This window comes from Cynara cardunculus, assembly GCF_001531365.2.
Source record: "Cynara cardunculus var. scolymus isolate 2C chromosome LG 1, CcrdV1, whole genome shotgun sequence".
NCBI lineage: Eukaryota > Viridiplantae > Streptophyta > Magnoliopsida > Asterales > Asteraceae > Cynara > Cynara cardunculus.
Genome location: NC_037528.1, coordinates 13,166,808 through 13,189,253, shown reverse-complemented (window position 1 = coordinate 13,189,253; position 22,446 = coordinate 13,166,808). Strand labels below are relative to the sequence as shown.

Below are 22,446 nucleotides of genomic sequence, written 5' to 3'. Positions count from 1 at the left end.
AAACCATAACTCTTATTTATTCAAATTGTATTAATATGTAAAGATCAAGTGTAACATATATCATCGTTAAATCTTATCTTATAAAACCATGGAACTTCAAAATCGTTAAAATTCATGGCTCCCGCTACATTGTACGGGTACACAACTAGTATAATGTTTAAAGTTTTTAATAATACAATATCACTCAATCTAAATATATAGATTTTTTATGGAGATGTATTCTGGTTGACGCCAACCATACACGCTGACAGGAGGAAACCAATTCGATCATTCCCCACAAGCACGTAGGAAGGTAGGAGTATCAAAGTGTCACTTACCACCCCTAAGAAAACCATAAAAATCTAAAATACCCCCTAACAATTTTTGTTCAAATCTACAACCAAGTAAACATAGCAATTTAAATCCGCTTTTAACGTGGTTCATGCATCCGTATCATGTTCGCTCTAAAGGAAATCGGTACTCCAATCAACGTTGTGTTGACTTTTTTTTATTTAAACATCAGACTTAAAAAATGTTGATTTTTTTTTTGAAATATATAATATTTATAAATAAATTAAACTTAAAACACTTTTGACATTTGATAAAACTTGAACCACTGGCCTTCAAAAAGATAGGGTTATCGGGTATCACTGGATACCCTAGACCAATAGCCATTTAATTGAAGTGTTAAGATTTCTTAATCAATTAAGTGAACTCACATACTTTAAATTATATTGACTATTTAGAGTCTAAAGATTAATAAATAAACACATCTTATTGCATTGATCGGGACCGTTCGTAATAGCTGAGGGGGTGAAGACCAATAAGTGAGTTATTTGTATCATACAGAAAAATAATTTCATGCTCTTCCTAAAGCGGGATTAGGAAAATCATGTTGATTTCAAACCAAACGTCTTTTAGAACCGTTTAATTTCACGGAATAATCTTTAGTGATTTAGATTTTATGAAAAAATTTAGAACCGAAAGAATTTGAAATATTTACTGCAATTAAAATACGTAAAAAGCACTGATTATTTGATATTTATATGAATATGAAATATTTAATTGGTTTGAAAATTTAAGACTTGGATTTCACTCAACTCCAACTGTTCAGAATCTTGGTTTTGAAGCTAACTTTTATCAACTTTTAATATATAAAAGTACTTGATATAAATGATTGATTATATATTAAAAGTATTTAATTCTAATAATCAAATAAAAATTTGTAGATCCTAATTAACTATTTTAATATTTACTTATTTAGTATGGTTTACAATGATGAATCATGTTTTTTGATTTTATGCTTAACAAAATATATTTATACTATATTATAAAACATTTGACCAAAAAAAAATTCAAAAATTAATTTTTATGCATGAAATATTGTTTATTGATGCATATTACTTAAAAATCAAGATTACAAGTAAATTTTGCGTAAGTACAACTTATTAAAACTTCATGTTTGAACTCGTGTAACTAACTGTAAATAAACATAATCAAATAGAGGTAAACATTTTATTTTAAATATAAAAATTTAAATATAATTAGGACAATCATTGAGTTCTCACAAAATACTTAATTATTATATTTAATAAAAAATATATTATTAAACAAAAAAATATATATTAAAGAAATACAAAAAAAAAGAAATTTATTTTGGTACTAATGTCAATATCTTTTTCAATTTTTTATAACATCGACGACACAAAAAAAAAAACGAAACATTGAAATCGAAATGTATCTCGCTGCAATGTGCAAGTACATTTCTAGTACTTAAAAATTTAACCATCGTCAAATAATTAAAATATTCTCAAAATAAATAAATAAATAAAAATATTCTTAATATTTTGTAATACTTGTTTTAAAAAAAATCGTTGATCATATACGATTTATAATTAACCCAAATTATAAAATATTTTATATCGTATGAATTTTATAAATTGGTTTTGTAAAACAAATTATTACGTCATATTAATAAAAGAACAAAAAAAAAAAAGTACACCTTGAACTAGTGGCGTATTTTCTCCAATTTGGCATACGAGGTCCCCCAAGTATTTCATTTGTTTCACCTAACACCCTTCAATGTTCGTTGGTTTTGTTGATAGCGGGGAAACTTTGCTATCAAAACGAGTTGTCGTGTACCTTTTCTCTACGTCACATGGTGTATTTTTCTTACAGAGTAAGTTACGGATTTGATTATGAACTTATAATTAACTCGTAATTCTTATGTAGTATACATTTTTTTTCGGTCTTTAATCTTATGTCCTCATGTCAATCAAGAAACTGAATTTATAGTAAATACCTTAAAAATACAAAATTGTAACTTCAGTGGCATTGGCAAATGCTACAAATGAGATCCATATTTTGTATGGAATTCTGATTTCTTATTGTACTTTTATTCAACCATTAAAATCAATATGTTTTGATATTGGTTTGCCTTTTTATTTTGAATTTTACAATATGTATTTTGAAAAAGTTGTTCCACAAAGTAACTCAATGTAAAGATATGGATTTTGGACACAGTTTGCCCATGCGAAGACGCAAATTCGTCTTATAAACAATCAAGATGATACAATCATGTTTCTAATACCCCAGATCAAAACGTTTGGAAAGGGTTAATTTGCTTTGAATTAAGTGTTGTGTGACAATTTCTTAGTGAAGACGTTTATTGTTTGGTAGATAAGCAACAATGTAGCTGTCGGAAATCAATGTAGGAAGAGGTTTAACACCATTGACAAGGTTTTGGTTGATGAAAATGGTGGTGTAATTTGATCAAATGGTGGTCTAGTAAGACACGCTACTGTGAGGAAACAACTGAGAAATACGAGAAAATGTTGAAGAAAGAGACAAAAAGGATTGATACAACTGACAGTGGTTTGGCCAAGACACAAGAATCAAGTCCTAAATTGATGGTTTATGGTTCAATTCTAATGATATCGAAAATAAACATATTCACAAACAAGCAAAAATCCAAATTCATAAGCTATATAATCGATCAGTTAACTATAATCTGTAAATAACGGGGAAAATACTGATCTGATCAATCATTGAAGAGAAAGATCTGCTACTCAATTAGATGTATGTTAAGAGATTATCAAACTCGTGATTATTTTGTATATTAACCAAATTATAATTTGTACAAATAACATACAAGTAGCCAACAAAATATCACATACAAACAAGAAAAATACTCCACTCGTTAAGTTTCATCACTTGCAATGAAGTTTGTAGGGTCTAAAAGACATACAATACAACTTTATGGGTACAAATGTACAGAAACAATTTTGGAGGAGAAAATTTGAAAATTGGAATCTCCTTCCATCTGCCAAATGCGTGTAGGTGAACGCGTTGAGCTGTCAACATCAATGGCAAGAAAATTAAAAACAAAAAGGTTAAAAAGGGGTAGTAAAATGTCATTTGTTAAAACAAGAGGGGTTGATTTTGTATTTTCAAACATTATATAAACGTCCCCGCTTTCTATGTTTTTTTATTACACATAACAGATCTCTCACAAGAAGCACTCTCCGAACGCGGGATCTAACAGGTAACATTTCCGGTTCATGATTATGATTTATGTCTTAATTTGACTCGATGTATGGTTTTTTCGGTTAATTTTTGATGAATTACTTTGGTTCATGACCTAGATGAACCGATCTCTTGTTTATTCATTAGATGTGTGGTCAATTGCTATGTTTATATGTTCAGATCCGCTAGATTTGTTTAATTAAGTGTTCATCGAAGGATATTAGGTTTTTAGTCATTATTGAGCTAAATTTTTAGTTGTCGGTTATGAATCGAAAGTGTTCCATTTAGATCTGTGCAGTTTGTATTGTTTAATTTATGTGATCAAGGAATTTTCGTCAAAATATTGTTCGTCTCTCGGATTCAAACTAGTTAAGTTACTGGTTTTCTAGTTGCTTATATCTGAATCAGATCTGAATGTTTACATAAAATAAGCGAAGTTGTCCAGTTTGAGGACAGGACTAGCAATGTTCTTACTGGACTGTTGCGTGCTTGATTTTATTACATCTATAACCTAAAATTTTCCCCTCTGCTTATAACATTGTCGCATGCAGCTTCTGTTTCATGTTAGTTATGTCCATTACGAGATTTCATCTACGATTGGTCTCTAGGATCTGTAGTTAGGTAGAGTGGGGGATGCGGACGAGAAGGAGAAAACCTTGGGTAGCTTGTCTGTGATGATCATCACGAATGCAAATCTGGATGGATCTTTTGGCAATTTGTCACTCTTTTCTTTAGACAAGAGTAGTAATTCTGTGTCTCTTGGATTGTTGTGTGTTTGTTTGTCGGCTGATAAAGTTCCATGAAGTTAGAAGTCATACAATGGTGTGGCTGATAAATATACTCCATGGCTTTTGTGGACAACAGGAAATAGAATGTCATTCTATGACACCGGATATTCAATTTAAGTTGAAATTACTTTTCCTCTACTAGCAAAATGTAATATTTGAGCTTTATAAATGCATCCATGGACCCTTCTTTTAATGTTTTTTTAGTTACTACGAGACTTGAAGCTTATTCGGAATCCTGATCTACAGGAACGCAAGAAGATGGTGAAGATCTGCTGCATTGGAGCTGGGTATGTTGGAGGCCCCACCATGGCTGTCATAGCACTCAAGTGCCCAGATGTCCAAGTGGCAGTAGTTGATATATCTGTACCTCGCATCACAGCCTGGAATAGTGACCAGCTCCCCATCTATGAGCCAGGCCTTGATGATGTTGTGAAGCAGTGTCGAGGCAAGAACCTCTTCTTCAGCACTGATGTAGAGAAACATGTTTGTGAGGCTGACATAGTATTTGTTTCGGTCAACACCCCAACAAAGACACGTGGTCTTGGTGCTGGTAAAGCTGCCGATCTCACATACTGGGAAAGTGCTGCTCGCATGATTGCTGATGTTTCAAAATCAGACAAAATTGTAGTTGAGAAATCAACTGTCCCGGTGAAAACAGCTGAGGCAATTGAAAAAATTCTGACCCATAACAGCAAAGGAATTAACTTCCAAATTCTTTCCAACCCGGAATTCCTTGCTGAGGGGACTGCTATTCAAGATCTTTTCAAACCTGACAGGGTCCTCATTGGTGGCAGGGAAACCCCAGGAGGCCAGAAAGCAATCAAAACATTGAAGGATGTGTATGCTCACTGGGTCCCTGAAGAAAATATCATCACAACCAATTTGTGGTCTGCAGAGCTATCAAAACTTGCCGCCAATGCCTTCTTGGCACAGAGAATCTCTTCTGTTAATGCCATGTCAGCTCTCTGTGAAGCAACAGGTGCAAATGTTAGCCAGGTTGCTTATGCAGTTGGAAAAGATACTAGAATTGGTCCAAAGTTCTTGAATGCCAGTGTCGGCTTTGGCGGTTCTTGCTTCCAGAAGGACATTTTGAACTTGGTTTACATCTGTGAGTGCAATGGCCTCCCTGAAGTGGCTGAATACTGGAAACAAGTTATAAAGATCAATGATTACCAAAAGACCCGTTTCGTGAACCGTGTTGTAGCCTCCATGTTTAACACGGTGTCAAACAAGAAAATTGCCATCCTTGGATTTGCCTTCAAGAAGGATACAGGTGACACCCGAGAAACCCCAGCCATTGATGTTTGCAAGGGTTTGCTAGGTGACAAAGCTCTGTTAAGCATCTATGATCCACAAGTCACTGAGGATCAGATCCAAAGAGACCTTTCCATGAAGAAGTTCGACTGGGACCATCCTCTTCACCTCCAGCCAATGAGCCCCACCACCGTGAAACAAGTAGGTGTCGTTTGGGATGCTTATGAAGCCACCAAGGATGCCCATGGTATCTGTATCCTGACCGAGTGGGATGAGTTCAAAAATCTAGATTTCCAGAGGATATACGACAACATGCAGAAGCCTGCTTTTGTGTTTGATGGGAGGAATGTTGTTGACAGCGAAAAACTGAGACAAATTGGTTTCATTGTTTACTCAATTGGTAAGCCACTGGATGCCTGGCTCAAGGACATGCCTGCTTTGGTCTAGAGGAAGAAGAATTTGCTTTGATGATTTGGCTTGCGGTGGAACCACTGAAGAGAGCATGCACTAGTCGGTTCAATTCTTCACTATTTTTGGCTGGTCAGTTCTTTTATTCTTAAATTTGTTCCTTGTAGTGAAAAAACAATTATTTTGGGTTCCCATACATGTTTACTACGCTTTATGTTCCTCCTATGTTGTATTCGATGATATTGTTACATTTTTCAACTTCCCTGAACCTTAATATGACCACCTTTTGTTCCAATAGCTGTTCAAAGATTTTGTAATTTGAGCAGGTACAGTCTCAGCTTTGCTTTATATTTTAAGGCCAATGTAGTGAGGCTATGGCTATGTATGGGGGTTCCCATGACAACCTTGCCTTAGGTTTTGGTTTCAGTTTTACCTATCTCCTGTTGCACAGATGTATTGACATTTGACAGTGATGACCTTCAACTTGTGATGTGGACTGCATACAGTCCTTGCTGTTCTCTTGCAACAAAGCTGTATTAGAAAATCTCCAACAAATTCTTCAAAATGGAAATTTGGGTAATTTTTTGCTTCAGATTCTCCATTTTTTTTCCAAAATGGAGAAGGTATTTCTCCGAATTTAGAGAAATCTCCAAAAATGATTATCATGAGAGATAAATGGTTTTTTATTATATTCCACCAATAAGAAACCTTGAAATGAATTGTTTAGGAGAAACAAATAATGTTTTATTGAATGCATGAAATATTTTAATGACATAATCTCCAAAATAGAGAAGCTATGGAAGTTGAATACAATTTTTCTTGTCGAGATTTTAAACTTTGATTCTCTAATTTGGAGAATTTGTCAGAGATGCTCGTAGATTCTTCCGTTTCCACTTCATTTTCTTCTCATAGGAAGGAAATTCTGTTACAGATATCATGGCAAGGAATAATTAGTAATCTTTGTTTCTCTTGCATCCCCAACCATTTTAAGCTAAGCCAAGTACAACTATAAAGGAACTACAAAATGGACATTTAAAACAGAAGCAAGAATAAACTTTGTGTTCTTTAATTCTTTTTAAGACAAATTGCAATAATAACATTTTTAAAACAAAATAGAACACACCTTAGGTCTTTTTAGAGAACCAACTTTTTAAGAGTTTTGGCCTTTTGGGGGATATAAGCAAACTTTGCTAAAAGTGGAAGATTTCAATTACCTTGTACTTTTACCCAGAAATTCTGATTTGGCACTGGTTTATTTCATGTGGCAAAGTTTTTTTTTAGATGCCATATAAGCAACTCAAATAATAATTGTTGTAAAACTCGAAACGAAATCGTACCAAAAACAATCAAAAATCGAAGCTCCAAATAAGAATTGTATCGATTTAAGTGGAAAACGGATTGATTATCTACAAGAACTTCGACGAACAAATAATCCAATAATCGGAAAAACCCAACACACATACGCGAATAAATTGCAGAAAGTAAAAGAGGGAAAACGACAATGTAATTACGTGGAAAACCCAAAACGGAAAAAAACTATGGACGGAGGAAACCACCGAGAAGTCCACTATCGAAATGTTAAGTTCAATGCTTGGAATGAAATTACGATGGAGATGCTATACAAATGAAAGAACCGGGATGCGAGGATTTATGATTCGAGGGACCCCTTTAACTCTCTTTAAAAAGAGACCTTTATAGAGAGAGAGGCTTTGGTAAGATTCTATCACCTTAATTTTTGTTGTTAAGGTTTTGACACTTTTTCCTTCGACCCTCTATTTACATGGCGAAGAAAGGGAAAGGCTCTTGCTCGAATGGATGAACGTCATGAGACAGTTTGGTTCCATTCTAACGTCAGTGTTAAAGGGAGAATTGCGACGAGCCAACCTAGTACGAAAGTACTGGACATTCAGCTAGACATTCACAAATTCACTTCTCTTTTAAGTTCCAATAAATATATTATACTCTTCTAGACTGAGTTCAGTGTCTTGAGGATGGCGCTAGTATTCGCTAATTCCTCTTATGGTGTTATCTAATTGTCTCTAGTTTACGAGCCTATCATGCCATGATGGGATTGGTTGCCTGAACAATAATTTTATATTAAGCTAAAGAATGTCGAAATGACAAGAGGCAGCATCAACTTATTGATATACAGGATTTATGTTGGCAAAATTGGAATCTTATATTAGAATATGTTTTCCAGTTCATGGGTAAACTCAAGACTTAACAAGTGGCAGAAAAGCCCCTTCCACTGTGACCTAAATTGTTGACACCAGTTTCTGTTTATCAGAAAGAAAGCTATATACTTACACTTGAACTGAACAAATAAAGCTCAAGTACAATGGACAGACCCAGCTGCAGCAGGAAAATCCCAGCAACAATCCAGAACCACTTTTCACCTGCTGACACTATATGGGTTCGCAGATTCGATGCCACAAACATTGCTGACATGAATCCAGCAACACCCGCCACCACCCATCTGAACATTTCCACCGGAATCATAGACAGGAACTGCAATTGATCCCAAACAATTGTCTATCAGCCACAAAAACACATTCAACCATTGCCCAACAATACTTCTCCAAGAAGGAACAAAAAAGATCATATAATAAACTCCACCTAATAATATTCCAATGAGTTGAACAAATCCAGGAAGCAGAATCTTACCACTGCCGGAATGAAGATAAAGAGGGAGTAGCCATAGAGGCAGACTAGTTGAATTAAGCCCAAAGGTGCAGATAAGTACTTGAGAATTATGTACAAACTGATGGGGACAAAAACGGCATAGGCATACAACAGGCTTGCAGACCAGGTCAACAGACGAATATCATAGTCCCAATCCTTGTGACTTATCCTGTGAGCAAGATAAGCGGCAAAAGTACCAATTGCAGCCGATACAAAGATCAATGTGGTGCATATCCAAAAAGGCCCATACCTGCAAAAACATGTGAATTTTCATGGTTGTTAAATGAAGTAAATATTTTCATTTTATAGTACAAATATTTGGGTTTGCTTGTCCAGGTTATATAGACGATCGACTGTTTCTAATGCATGAAAATTGTAGAAATAATTGAATAATTGCCAAAAAGATCTTTCGGGTTAAAATAACCGCTAATGACTAACGGTAGAACTGTCAACTGTGACAAGGCGAGAAATATCTGAATCTCTATGATGATTGCAGAGCAACTAATTACCATTGATATTTCTAGGCAAAAGTTTGAATCTTGTCCAGAACTGTGTGGTAAATGCACTTAAGTCTCGATCAAGATCATTAGCTGCTAAACTTTAATGCCACTAGTGTTTCACATATTAGTGCTGATCTTGGCATTTGTGCATTTCCTGACATATCGAGAAATCTTGAGATGCTAGACAATGTTGCCAAAATACATCAAATGGATATCAGATTGACGAATATAAACTTGAAGTTCCAGTCTAATTAATAGCAAAAACCATACATTGCTTACAAGAAACAAAATGTGAACTGGGAATATTGATCTGAGGAACAAATATAACAAGAAGTCAAAATCAACTTACAAGTCTGGGTTGCTAGCAGTCTTCTCGTTGAAAGTCCCTCTGAAGGGAAGAAAAGAGTCTTTAATCCTCTCCAGGATATCCGATGTGTCAACATCGAAGTAGGGCTGGTAAGCAGCGATTGTGAATACCTTAAGCCAACCAGCACTTGGTTGTTCTGATGAACCAGATGAAGGCTTTGAGAACGTATCTGCACACATAGACAGACCAAAGCAATAAGCTAGAATGAAAGAGACCAAAAAACGACACAAATGACAGATTTCTAATAACCACAATAGTCTGCCATGTCAAAAGTTCAGGAAATACATCACTGTGACTGTGTTCCATCAGACTAAATTTAGACAATGATAATTTTTTTTTGATTAACCTGTATATCCGACCTGCCATACAATTTTAGGAACCATATAGAGAGCAAAACAACCATCCTTGAGAGTTTGAAAGACAAACTTCAGGGTCTAGACTGGTTTTGTTTTGTAGACTATTTCAAAGTAGGTTGACAATGGTTCATTCTTTGTAATGAACCACGCAACCATTTCAACCCTACTATTCTTATGGTCTTACTTCCTATAATTGTGGAAAAGACTTGTTTACTCTCACCATAATAACTTGATCGTCCCTTCGAGAAAAGAGGTTGCTTAGGTTTTGAATATTGATTATTCATTAAACTATGATAACCTATCGGAAAAACTGTCATGAAAAAAAGAGCTAAAAACATTAGGTTTGAACTTCAACAATCAAAAGTGGAGTGGGGATTGTTTCAAACTCGTTTCATGTTCTGGTTTGAAGATTAGGGTGGTTCAAGTACTATGAACTGCATGCAGTCATTGTGCAATCCAAACGAATATGCCACTCCTCATATGAAAGCTAAATCAATCTAGTCGCCATATTGAATGGGAGAACGAAAACAAATCAATTTGGAAATACATACCATCAGCGTCACGAGGTGGTCCAGAACCGCCGGCGATCTTCCCTTGTGGTGCAGACGGTGGAAATGTTTGTAGTGTTGATTCTGTAATGAAAAACATACTGATTTTTTATGAAACGATTCAGCTAGCAGTCTAGCAACAACAAATCAAAATATACAATCATATAGCATAACCGCAGCAACGTAATGCACATTACCATTGAATTTGACGGAGACTTGTCCCGGCGGATCTGGAGCAGGCTGAAACATCAATAAAAATCAAGGTTGCGATGACATATCCAAGTGTTAAAATGCAATTGACGAGGAAGAAGAGATGTACCGGAACAGATCCGGAGGCATTCTGGTTTTGAATGCTTGTGTAATTTCCGGACATCATTTTTCCTTTCTTCTCTTCTTCAAAAAACGCTCCGAAATGAATAGGAATTCTCCTTTCTACCTCTTTATCCTTGTTTGGTCTTCAGCTCCGGTGACGGTGGCTTCGCCGGACACATACAATCTCTTTGATCGCTATTTTTCATACGAGAGAGTACTTCAAATCTTTAATTTTTCATTTGAGTAAAATTACGTTTTTAGTCCCTGTACTTTGTTGAAATTTACTATTTTTTCTCTATGTTTTTTAAATTACAATTTTAATCTATATGGTTTACGGTTTATTTTTGTTTTTGTTTTTATGATTTAACATTTATCATTGTTTTGTCTTTACGGTTTAAGTTTATTGATGATTTCAGCTTAATCATTTGATAACCCCATATATTATGCTAATTGTGAGAATTATTATCGTAAGATATTATTTTACATAATTTTTCTATCAAGGACTTAAATTTAATATATTAATTAACATATACATCTTTCACAATGTGAAATTTTTTAGTTATATTTTTTATTTCATAAACATAAAAAAGATGTTCACATTGTAAAACAAACATATGTGAAATAAACACATTGTAAAACAATATATGTTAATCAATACATAAAATTCAAAAATAGATAAAAAATCATGTGAAAAAACAAATGATGTTACTTATTCACAAGGTTATCATAATTTTATCGATTATCAAATGAAGGTCCCTTTGTCCCTTATACTTAAAGATATGAGTCAACCCATGGATGATAATTGTAATGAGTTGCGAATGATAGAGATGAAACCGTAATTTCAAAACCATAAAGACAAAATTTGCAATCTTTAATAAACCATAGGGACTAAAATGTAATTTTCTCATTTCTTTACGAGAAAAAACAAACGACCTAAGGATTCGTTTTGGGTTTTTTACTTGAATAGCGAGTAGAAGGATTGAAAATGTAAAGTATATGATAGTTAAGGGGTGCTTTTGTAACCTACTATTGAACCAAACCAAGTCTCAAATTTCAGAAAATCGTCTCCGTCTTCGGATTTCCGTAGAGAGAAATCTCCTCCTGCGACGGCCAACGCCACCACCACCACCACCGATCGAATTCCGAAATCGATCGTTTTGGGAAAATGCAACCAACAAACCCTACCTTGTCTGATCTTTATGCTCATCAGCGCCAGCACCCAACCTCGCAGTACTATTCTCATTTCCCCCCTCAAAACCCTAACCCTTATCCCCTTCATCTGCACCGCCAATTGCAAATCGAATCGCAAATTAGCAGCGCCGCGATGAATCTTGATCCGCCTGCCTCTAACACGTATTTTACGACGTATTCCGTTAATCCTGCCGGTGGCGCCTACAATGCTCACCATGCCAGTGGCGTGACCTACTCTCAGACTATTGGTGTGGCACCACCGCCTGCTTATGCAGCGGACCTGTTGGTGCAAAATTGGCCGTCAGAGGAGTCTGTTCAGCAATACGCAAACACTCTATATGCAACCGTAAGTCCATCTGCACTTGTTATTACGACTCCCCCTCCATTATTTAGAGCCCATTTCAAATTTCATAATTCAATCTTATTTCTCGTTGGGTACATCTTTAAACTTCCTTGCTCGTGCTCTAGTAACCGGCTAAATTGGAATTTCAGCTAGATCCCGTGACATTGTGCTATGATTTGCATCACGAAGTTTAATATTACTGTAGATTCAGATAGTGTGGCCAAGAATCGGTAGTAGAGCGACCATTGAGATTGAAAAATGTTGGTTGTAAATAGTAGCAAAATGTGTATCAATTTTTGCTTGAGCTAAGAACCATGCCTGACATTACAAAGTTGAAATGTGGCTGGCCTTCTTTTTTGAAACAGAGCATATAAGAGCTCTAACCCATGAACTAAGAGGGTGGTTGTGGTTCAACAGCTATGGAAATTATGCTCTCAATTGCATCTTACCATAACACTATTGCATTGGAAGTAAAGTGTTATAGCTGGGAACTATGCTGTTAATCCGGCCGCAATAGCGGTGCTATAGCGGTTAGTGGCCTTTAGGAGAATAGCACTGCAACATTACGTTGCCGCTAATAGTGGCGCCATTTGCAATAGGCCAATAGTGGTGCTAAATCCTTGTTTTGTTGTGCATGAATCTTTTACTTTAGTTGGCCTAGTTAGTGTTCTGCCAAACAGCTGGGCTATCTTTTGCTCTGTTCTTTTACATTTAGGTTAAGATTCCTGTTCTCGACCAATCGACGTTACTCTGGGCTTGAGCAACGATTTGTTCTTCTCTGATTCTCCCTCAATCGCACCTGTACTCTGAAGAAACAGTTAAGATTCACAACTTCACGGCCTCAATTCGTGGCTCTCAATCTGTGAATCGTTCTTCTCTTCTCTGATTCTGTTCATGACTCAGCCTTCAGGCCTAGATAGACTTTTGATTCCCAAACAAAATGCTATTTTCTTGATTTCTTGCGTAGCAAATATAGAATGTTTATAATTTAGATTAATATGATTTGTATGTAAAACACAAACAAATATAGAACGTTATAATTTAGTTTAGTATGATTTTCATGTGGAACAAAAACTAATAATATGGTAAGTTATACACCCACCCACCCACCCACCCACCCACACATATATATATTTCTAAAATTTTAATTCTTATATGAACCGCTATTTTTGACTGTTATGCACTACTTTACCATCACTATAATCGCTATATCAAATCACAACGATTCAAAATTTGACTGCTAGAACAACATAGGCCGAGAAAAATCTTATTATTGCAGATCATCATAAATGGTTGCTAATTCGTTTAGTTATTGAAAACAAATATTTAGATAATTAATTGATTAGTGATATGGTCAATGTTAAATTGTTAATATTACAATTGAGTTAATGTGTTTTCTAATCATCATCTTTGTAGTTTAGTGGCAACAGTACATTGTACTTGTTAAATTTCAACACGAAGAAAAGAACACTAAAGTATACGAGGGTTTGCCATCCTACTAAACATCCTAGTTTTAGTTTCATTGAAAGATAAGTATTGGAAGTTGCCAAAAAAATGCTCATATGGACATATTTAGTTGTTACGTTTTTCAATTTAGCAAGTACAATGGTTAGTTTGTCGCTAAACTAAATATGATTGTTAAAAAACTTATAAACATCACATAATTGAAATTCATTAGTTCATTGCTGGGGATATGTGTGTAGTTAAGTAGGGTGCTCTTGGGTTGGGTTAATCGGGTTGAAGACATTTGAACAACCCAACCCAATGCTTGTGGTTTGGAAAATCTCAACCCAATCAAACCAAACGAAAGTGCAACTCCCCAACCCAAACCGTACGGGTTGTTGGGTTGATACTTTGGTACATCAAAATATTCTCAGTTTTGGATATGTTGTTTTCTCTTAGTCTACTCATAATTTTTTTCATCATCAACCATTTGGTACAACTTATCCATGCTTCTTAAATCTTAGGTATATCACATTCAATTAATTTTCTCAATTTGCATATATATATATATGTATGTATATATATGTTCATAGTTACTGAACATATACACAAAGGAGCTAGTTATATAGAGATGGAGAATGGATCGAAAATATATGTATATGAAGAGGGTACATGATGATGTCATTGTGTAATGTACATATTAATAGAGACTCAACAATCATATTAAATCCAAAAAATAAAAGGATATCGGGCATCGGGTTGGGTTGGGTTCAAATAAAAGTAACCCAATATCAACCCAATAATTACGGTTTGAAGATTTTACAACTTGATTAGACATCGAGTTGCTTCGGAATGATTTATTTCGTGTTGGGTTGGGTTGGGTTGATCGGGTTGGTCAGGTTTTTGAGCATCCCTAGTTAACAACATAGATATATTTGTGCCTGCTGCAACCGACGAGAAGATATATACATATATTGCTCCACTCATTTCTGATTTTACTGAAACTTAGACTGAATGCTTGTTTAAAATGTTTGGGTCTCCCTCTGTGCCATCTCTTAAAAAGAAGCAAATTTAACTGTAGCCGTCTGGTGATCGCTTTAAAGGAAATAAAATACGTAGAAGGCTAATCCTATCGATTGCTGGGTCAGTTTTTTCTACCTTACCTTAGCGGAAGTGTTCATCGATAGACCGCGTAACTCGTGCAAGTACCAAAGAACTGTAGTTTCTCTCCTGATATTTCAAGTGGAACAAGTTGTAAGTGTGGCGTGCTTGAGTCTGAGCGCTTTTGTATTTGGTATACGAAGTTTAGGATCTTCATGTGTTCAAATGTTTACCTAGCTTTTGCCCTACTAGTGAATTATCCAATTCTATATTTATCACCCACATACAAAAGCTTGTAAGAATTGATGCAGGTGTATGCGGCATAGTATTCTGCAAATGCTATTTTATGCTTCAGATACATACATTTGTAGTAGTTCATCTGTAAGATTTGTTTCAAGCCCTCGCTAGAGAAATCACCATCTGTTCGGTGCTTGGATGAGTGAAATTGTTAACGTAGGCCATGATTTCCTGCACTCTATATGCTACTCCTGCCTGCATGCTGATCAAGGGGGAAATTGTGATGGATTTTGGGATAGCAATGCTTAGTACATAAGGATGCTGGTTTCTAGAGGCCACCTAAATATGTCATTTGGTCCGTATAGGCTACCTTCTCAAAAAAGAGTTCCAAAGAGACCACCATATCTAAGAATAAAGTTCTAGTTGCATGGCAGTGGCAATTTTTCGCCAAAACTCACTTAAAGCACCTATATTGTCCACAGACTTTGATTTGGGAAAGAGATGTGTCAATAAGTTGAAATAATAATCCATTGGGACAACAGATTCTGAGGCCACCCATTTGCTCTTATAGATCTCCAGACAAGTTCCAAAGAAGCCATCCAATTTTGGAAATGCCTAAGTTTACGCCTAATTTACTTCTAAGAAGCCTGCTCCTGTGCCTCATTCCTTTCTACCCATCAACCCTTCACGAGCACCAGGTTGAATGAGGCTACTTTAAAATGATGTTCTAACTTCTAAGTTTAAGAATAATGGTAGTACAAATTTCAGTAAATTCACAATAAAATAGTTCTAATCTGGACTCTGGAATCTTCAGCCATGAAAGAAAGATGATTTTCGCTAGATAATGTTCAAATGGCTCCATTATCTTTCTCTTAGGGATACCTTTTGAGAGCATGCAGATGGCTCCAATCCTGCTTAGCAGAGACTTGCTTATTTAATGGACGAGGTGTTTGGCTGAGCGGGTCGTGGAAGTGGAATGGGAAGGCAGAGGCGGAGGACAGAGGGAGGGGGATTGATGGAAGGAATAAATATTGCAACTTGAGCAACATGCTAAACTCAATGACTTTCTTCAAGCATTTTAGGGAATGGGAATCTATACCAATCAAAGTTGTCAAAAGTAATTAGGAACTCAGATAGCAAAGCTGGTTTCATGGGCTTGATGGAGAATTCAGGGGCTTTAAGCGACTCTGACTAGCGTATGCTAAGATTGCATTTTAAGAGCAATTGTTAAATTGGGTGTTCCTTTTGAAACTTCTTTCGGGGAGGATGATATATGCAGGCAAAATGTTTAGTCAGTTGGCCTTCCTATTAATCGTCTCATTTTTATTTTTCTTTCCAGGAGAGAACCTTTTTCCTCCATATCAAACATTGTGCATTTGATTAAGTGACCGATCCTGCAATGTTTGCAGGTTGGAACAGTAACTCAAGATGGCTTACAACAGCTACCATCTGCAATTCCTACCCCTAGTGGATGGACCAACCCAACCTTCCTTCCTCGTGGGCCTTGGAAAAAGCTCCCAAAGAAAACAAAAATTGCTCAGTCTGCCTGGTGTGAAATCTGTAAGATTGAGTGCAACACCAAGGATGTTCTTTATCAACATAAGTTGGGGAAGAAACACTTGAAAAATCTGGAAAAATTGAACTCAGTTTCTTCAGTTGCCACTAGTTCCTTCATCCCCCATGTCCATCCGGCAGTGCCAAGCAACCCAATCATTGGACCCCCGGAAAACCCAAAACTTGTCAATCCTGTTCCAAAAAAGAAGAAGGCCGAGACTCCAGAAGACTTGGAGATGAAGAGAAGGAAGGTATTGGAAGGCGGGGCCGCTGCGAATGCCGTTAGAACTTGTAGAATTTGCAACGTAATTTGCAACAGTGATACCGTTTTCAGATTCCATCTTGCGGGACAAAAACATTCTTTCATGTTGAAGAAATTACAAGGTGCAGGGATGACTGGTTTGGTTTGAACAACGTGAGCATTAGCATGCATATTCTTATTGTCTATCTTGAGATATGATGAATATTTACAGCACTTGAGAATGTTTTTTCATCTTCTATTGCGTTCTGATAGGGATAAAGTTAGTTAGAGGGTTTGTTGTTAAAAAATTTGACATCTTTATTATCAATGATCAACCATGCATGATGTAACATCATCTCATATTTGTTGGATTTTGGTGATATCGACTTAGCAAAGGTAAAATTCTGCTATGATGATTCCCTGTTCTTGCTAATTGCTACGATGATCTACTAAACAGTCGATGACAGAGACGAGATACAAAGTTTATAATGGCATATATGTAACAAAAGGTGGAGCTTTTGAAATGGCATGGTTGACATGTTGAATTATGAGTTGTATAGCAAGTAAGATTCTTGAAGCTTTTATAATTAAAGCATATAATAAGATTGGAATCATACTAACGTTGTCCCCCTACACTTATTCAAACCATGTGCCCCCTTGCTTTTTTTTGTGTGCTCCTCGTCATCTCTGTCCCACATACCTTCGTTGTCTTTGTTATTAGTTTAGTTTTCTATTAAGTTCTGTATCTATCTATATAAATTAAGAAATATTTTATTTGGAATGAGTTTTCCATATATACGAAGAATGCGTTTTCCAATTGGGAGGGGCGGGTTTGGCAAAAATTTGACTTTCTACATAAAGTTCTTCCTAGAAGCTTACTGTATAAGCTACATTTTATATCATGAAGGCATTACCAAACAGTCTGACCGAATAAGCTGTGAGTCTTATTAAGCTTATCAAGTTGGTAACAAGTAGGCCCTAATCCATCTCCATCGAAAAAGTTCGTTACGGCTTGTCTTGATATTTTACAAACCAATATATCTATACTATATTATAAAATATTTGATAAAAACTCTTAAAAATCATTTTTTACGTATGAAGTATTATTTAATGATTCATACTACTTAAAATTCAAGATTACATGTAAATTGTATTAAGTACAACTTATTAATACTTCATGTTTGAATTCGTGTAACTAACTACAGATAAATATAATCAAATACAAAATAAACATTTCATTTTAATTATAATTAGGATAATCATTGACTTTTAACAGAATAAATAATTATTATCCCTATAAAAATTATATTTAAATAAATTATTTCGTTATTGAATATAAATTAAATTATAAAAAAAAATTAATTAAAAAATTACAAAAAAACCAATAACTTTTAAATAGTTAATTTGATACTAATATCGATATATTTATTTTCAAATTTATATTTTATTCAAAATAAAAACATTATGTTTTTCTCAAAACCACATAAACCGTATTATAACATCTACCGAGACAAAAAAAAAATGAAATATTAAAATCGATATATATCTCAATGCATTCAACAAATACCTTTATAATAATTATAAAAATACGAGTTTAAAATCGCTGCGTTAAACATTTGGGGATTTTCATTTCACCAACCTGGTTATCATTTTACTTATTTATGATGTCTGTTTATAAAAATATTATTATTTTCTTCTAATAATAAACTTTAAAAACGCGACAACTTTTGATTAATTAAAATTTGTTGACAATGATGGATTTTATGACGTAATATCTTTTTTTTAATAGTATTACTTTTTCCAGACAAAAACTTTAAAAGACAATGACTTTTTATTTTTTAATAAAATAAATTATTTTATAAATTGACTGATTTGTATGACTACATTTTTATTTCCAAAAAATACATCATGAAATAGTGTAGTAGAAAATCTCATCTATTTCGGGTTCAGGTTCAAAGTCCTTGTAACCATAAAGGTTTATTTGTGATGATTCCAATCTATTTATGGTCGTTTAAGAGATTAATTGGTAGTATGTCCACTCGAAAACTGTCGGTTAAGAAAAAGAAAAAAAAACTATAAAGTGTATTTAAGTCCAAATTGACGTGTTAAACTTCCAATTTGTTAAGGTGTCACAAGTGAAGATGACATGTTTGAATTTTGATGCCTAATTTTCGATGAAATACTCGGATGTACAGGATCGAACCTAAGATTTTTGATGTCCTGTGTGAAAATAATAAAATATGTTCCTAACCCTATTTTTTTAAGCCAACAAAACATGTGATTTTTTAAAGAGTTTATAACTTATTCAAGCTAATTATCTCATCCTCATGTTGATTTTTATATATACTATATTATAAAGCATTTGACAAAAACTCTTAAAAACCACTTTTTATGCGTAAAATACTGTTTATTAATGCATATTACTTAAAACTCAAAATTGCAAGTAAATTGTGCGTATGTACAACTTATTAAAGCTCCATATATGAATTCGTGTAACTAACTGCAGATAAACATAATCAAATACATAATAAATATCTCATTTTGAATATAAAAAATATAAAATATAATTAGGATAATCATTGTATTCTGACAGAATACTTAACTATTATTTTTATAAAATGTAATATTATTAAACCAAAAATAAATTATTTCGTTATTAAACTTAAATTATAATAAAAAAATAAATTAAAGAAATTATATAAAAATAAGAACTTTTAAATAGTTGATTTGATATTAACATTGATATAACTTTTTCCAAATTTTTATGATATCTTCAAATTTATATTTTATTAAAAATAAAATCATTATTGCTTTCTTAAAAACACATAAAATCGTATTATAACATCGACAGAGACAAATAATAAAATAGAACATTAAAATTGAGATGTCTCTCGCTGCAATGAGGTGAACATAAAATCCAAAACCCCGAATAGAAAATATAAATGATAAACGTGTTTTCTTCTTTTCTAGTTTTCCCTTTCCCAAATTAAAATTAGCAAAATAGAAACTTTATTTCAATATTGGACTTAAAAGACAAGAAAAATTATAATTAGTTTTTAACTAAGATAGTAAATTACATTCAAGTTAGTACTGTCATAGTAAGCAAAAAGTAAACTCAAAAGTTACAGATTTAATGACTAAAAATTAAAGGCCTATATGTTAGCAACTTAATAAGTTTAATGGAACTAACATCTTATTCGCTAAACTATGCATGATTGTTTCGTAGTTGCTTAATGATATAGAAAGTGACTTATCCAATAAGCTTCTAGGGGGAGCTTTATATAGAAAGCCAATTTTTTTTTTCAAACATGTCCCTTCCAATTAAAAAAACGGTCTTTACATCTGCGAAAAAGCTCTCTCAAACAAAAACTTTTCCAACTTATACAAACAAATTAATTCATACAGACAACTCTATACAAACAAAAACTTTTCCAACTTTTCAACTTTTTCCAACGATGTGCATTCAATATTTATCATTACTAGGCCTTGGGCCTTTTTTATAGTTAAAGCTCAATTGTCCAATTTTCAAATTATTAAACCCAAAACTATCAATAAATGACAACTTGATGCCCATTTAGGTTTTGATGCCCTGCGGCACGTGGCCAGGGCCGGCCCTGTGGATGTATTTTCTAATTAACTTGAATATCCAACCCGCTATACGAGCCGACTAATCTTAGGATGACCATCTATTTTGCGGGTAGTCCGAAGTCACCGTATTTGAACTTTCGTTTCCACAAGGAAATTTTTTTTTTCTCCTTGAATTTGAACATGTGACTTCCAAATATTTTTGACCTTTGGAGTCCAAGTTCTATGGATGAATTTTGTATGCTTTTGATCACTATAATACAAATCGATATAAATTAATAAGAGTTATAGTGATAATTATCAAATCGATTGTGATGTCAGAGCATCTCGTTTTATGGATCCCATTAATTCTTTCAAAATCAGTAATATATATTAATGATTATTAAGTCAAGAAAATAAAATAGAAAAGACGGAAAATGTCACTTTTCACAAACTTCATAGAAAGAATTAAGAACCAAGGTTTTTGTATAAGCATTTGGAGGGGATGAGGTTCTTATAAGAACTCCCACAATGGTAGTTTTTACAAGCACTCCCACAATGGTAGTTTTTACAAGCCACTGCGTTTTTTTGCTAATAAGAACCTTGCATTGGAGATGCTCTAAGACGACTAACATAAAATTTGGTATTCTACATCAAAAGGTTTTTGATCTAGCGTTATCCGGGTTATCAGTAGAGTCTAACGTCTCAAAAGGTATATGGTTCAAATCTCATCAAATACGAGAGTTCATGAATTTATTTGTTGTGTGTGTGTGTGTGTGTGTGTATATATATATATATATATACATACATTATATTTGAGACAATGGTATTCACATAGATATAAAGCAACTTTACAAAATTTGAGAGGAAGGAGGAGGGAGGCAACGACAATTTCACTTTGAGAGGGTTTTCTATTTTGTTTTTAAGAAGCGTGAATCATAAAAGCAAGAAAGGAAAAATGAGAACTGAATACAAACCACACCCTTTTATCAGCTGATCGAATAAGCCATCATCTGTTTCATTAAGCCACAACCGAACAACCTTGTATGGCTTACCGAATAAGCCATACATTCTATACAACTTATTAAGCTGCTACAAAACAACCCCTAAGTGTTATCACTATACTGCATAACACAATTACTATGTGTCCATTTTGTTATTATATGCACCGTTTGATTTTTTAGTAAAAATAAAAGTTATAATTTCATATCTCTATATACACACTAAAACCACAAATGTCTTTCTGATTCATTTTCTTCATTAAGACAGTTTTCATGTCTTTCTGATTTATTTTTTTAACATGTCGGTGGCAATAAATATATATTCTTTGAGGTAGGAAAAAGTGTCTGTCCAAATTTCACCAATTAATTTCACTTTTAAATATGATATATTACATTTAATTTAATTTAATTATTAAGTATATAGATGTGTGGGTGTGGGTTGGTGGAACCATAGAAAAACATAGTCATAAGACCCAGTTTTGCCTAATCATCGAATATTTTAATTTAATAATTTATATTATTTATCAAACATTTAAAAAATTATAAAATAAAAGAAACCTTATTATATTTTCAATATAAAAACAAATGTATTTTTTATGTATATAGAATGACATTTGTCTTCGATATATTTAAAATATATGTGTAGTCATTTTATGATACTTAAAATAATATCCAAGTCATTTTCTTCGACAATAATCATAAGAGTATTGTTTGATTGGTTTGAACTTGGATTCCAAATGTCTAAGGCCTCATACTCGAATTCAAGAAGGAATAAAAATCAACTTGTAGCCACGGAAGTTCAAAAGTCGTGACTCTGGGATACCCACGATGCGGGTGGTCGTTCTGGAATTAGTCGACTCATATAACCAGGGGCGGAACACAAACTTTCCAACCGTAGGGGCCGGGCCTAATATATTATATACTTTAAAGGTACCAAAAATACACTGTCCATATGCGTCCCAGTGAGACTGAAGGGAGCTTTAGAGAAGCTTTTTCGATGTCGAGTGTAAAGAGGAAAGCTCGTTCCAGTTCCAAATACAGGTCAGCGTCTA

General features: G+C 34.1%; 3 protein-coding genes across 3 annotated transcripts; 2 read left to right on the top strand and 1 right to left on the bottom strand.

Annotated features, from left to right (window-relative positions):
- Positions 1-3,471: 3,471 nt before the first annotated feature.
- LOC112508450 (UDP-glucose 6-dehydrogenase 3-like) lies at positions 3,472-6,249 on the top strand. The gene is made up of 2 exons (XM_025113062.1): positions 3,472-3,523; positions 4,539-6,249. Exon 2 carries the CDS (start codon positions 4,551-4,553, stop codon positions 5,991-5,993), a length of 1,443 nt encoding a protein of 480 aa, XP_024968830.1. The 5' UTR covers positions 3,472-3,523; positions 4,539-4,550; the 3' UTR covers positions 5,994-6,249.
- A 1,760-nt stretch (positions 6,250-8,009) lies between these two features.
- Positions 8,010-10,783, bottom strand: LOC112512642 (protein YIPF1 homolog). The gene is made up of 7 exons (XM_025118746.1): positions 10,727-10,783; positions 10,605-10,647; positions 10,411-10,491; positions 9,486-9,672; positions 8,619-8,886; positions 8,262-8,462; positions 8,010-8,033 (listed from the first exon to the last, which is right to left on the bottom strand). Exons 1-7 carry the CDS (start codon positions 10,781-10,783, stop codon positions 8,010-8,012), a joined length of 861 nt encoding a protein of 286 aa, XP_024974514.1.
- Positions 10,784-11,794: 1,011 nt separating this feature from the next.
- On the top strand, positions 11,795-17,207 carry LOC112516556. Its single transcript, XM_025123672.1, has 2 exons — positions 11,795-12,256; positions 16,444-17,207. The coding sequence occupies exons 1-2, from the start codon at positions 11,885-11,887 to the stop codon at positions 16,996-16,998; spliced, it is 927 nt and encodes a 308-aa protein (XP_024979440.1). The 5' UTR covers positions 11,795-11,884; the 3' UTR covers positions 16,999-17,207.
- The last annotated feature ends 5,239 nt before the right edge of the window (positions 17,208-22,446 follow it).

Coding starts and splice junctions, on each gene's coding strand:
- LOC112508450 (XM_025113062.1), top strand. CDS start 4,551: ATGGTGAAGATCTGCTGCATTGGAGCTGGGTATGTTGGAGGCCCCACC.
- LOC112516556 (XM_025123672.1), top strand. CDS start 11,885: ATGCAACCAACAAACCCTACCTTGTCTGATCTTTATGCTCATCAGCGC. Junction 12,257..16,443: donor CAAACACTCTATATGCAACC/GTAAGTCCATCT, acceptor CAATGTTTGCAG/GTTGGAACAGTAACTCAAGA.
- LOC112512642 (XM_025118746.1), bottom strand. CDS start 10,783: ATGATGTCCGGAAATTACACAAGCATTCAAAACCAGAATGCCTCCGGA. Junction 10,648..10,726: donor ATGCCTCCGGATCTGTTCCG/GTACATCTCTTC, acceptor TTGATGTTTCAG/CCTGCTCCAGATCCGCCGGG. Junction 9,673..10,410: donor ACCACCTCGTGACGCTGATG/GTATGTATTTCC, acceptor CTATGTGTGCAG/ATACGTTCTCAAAGCCTTCA.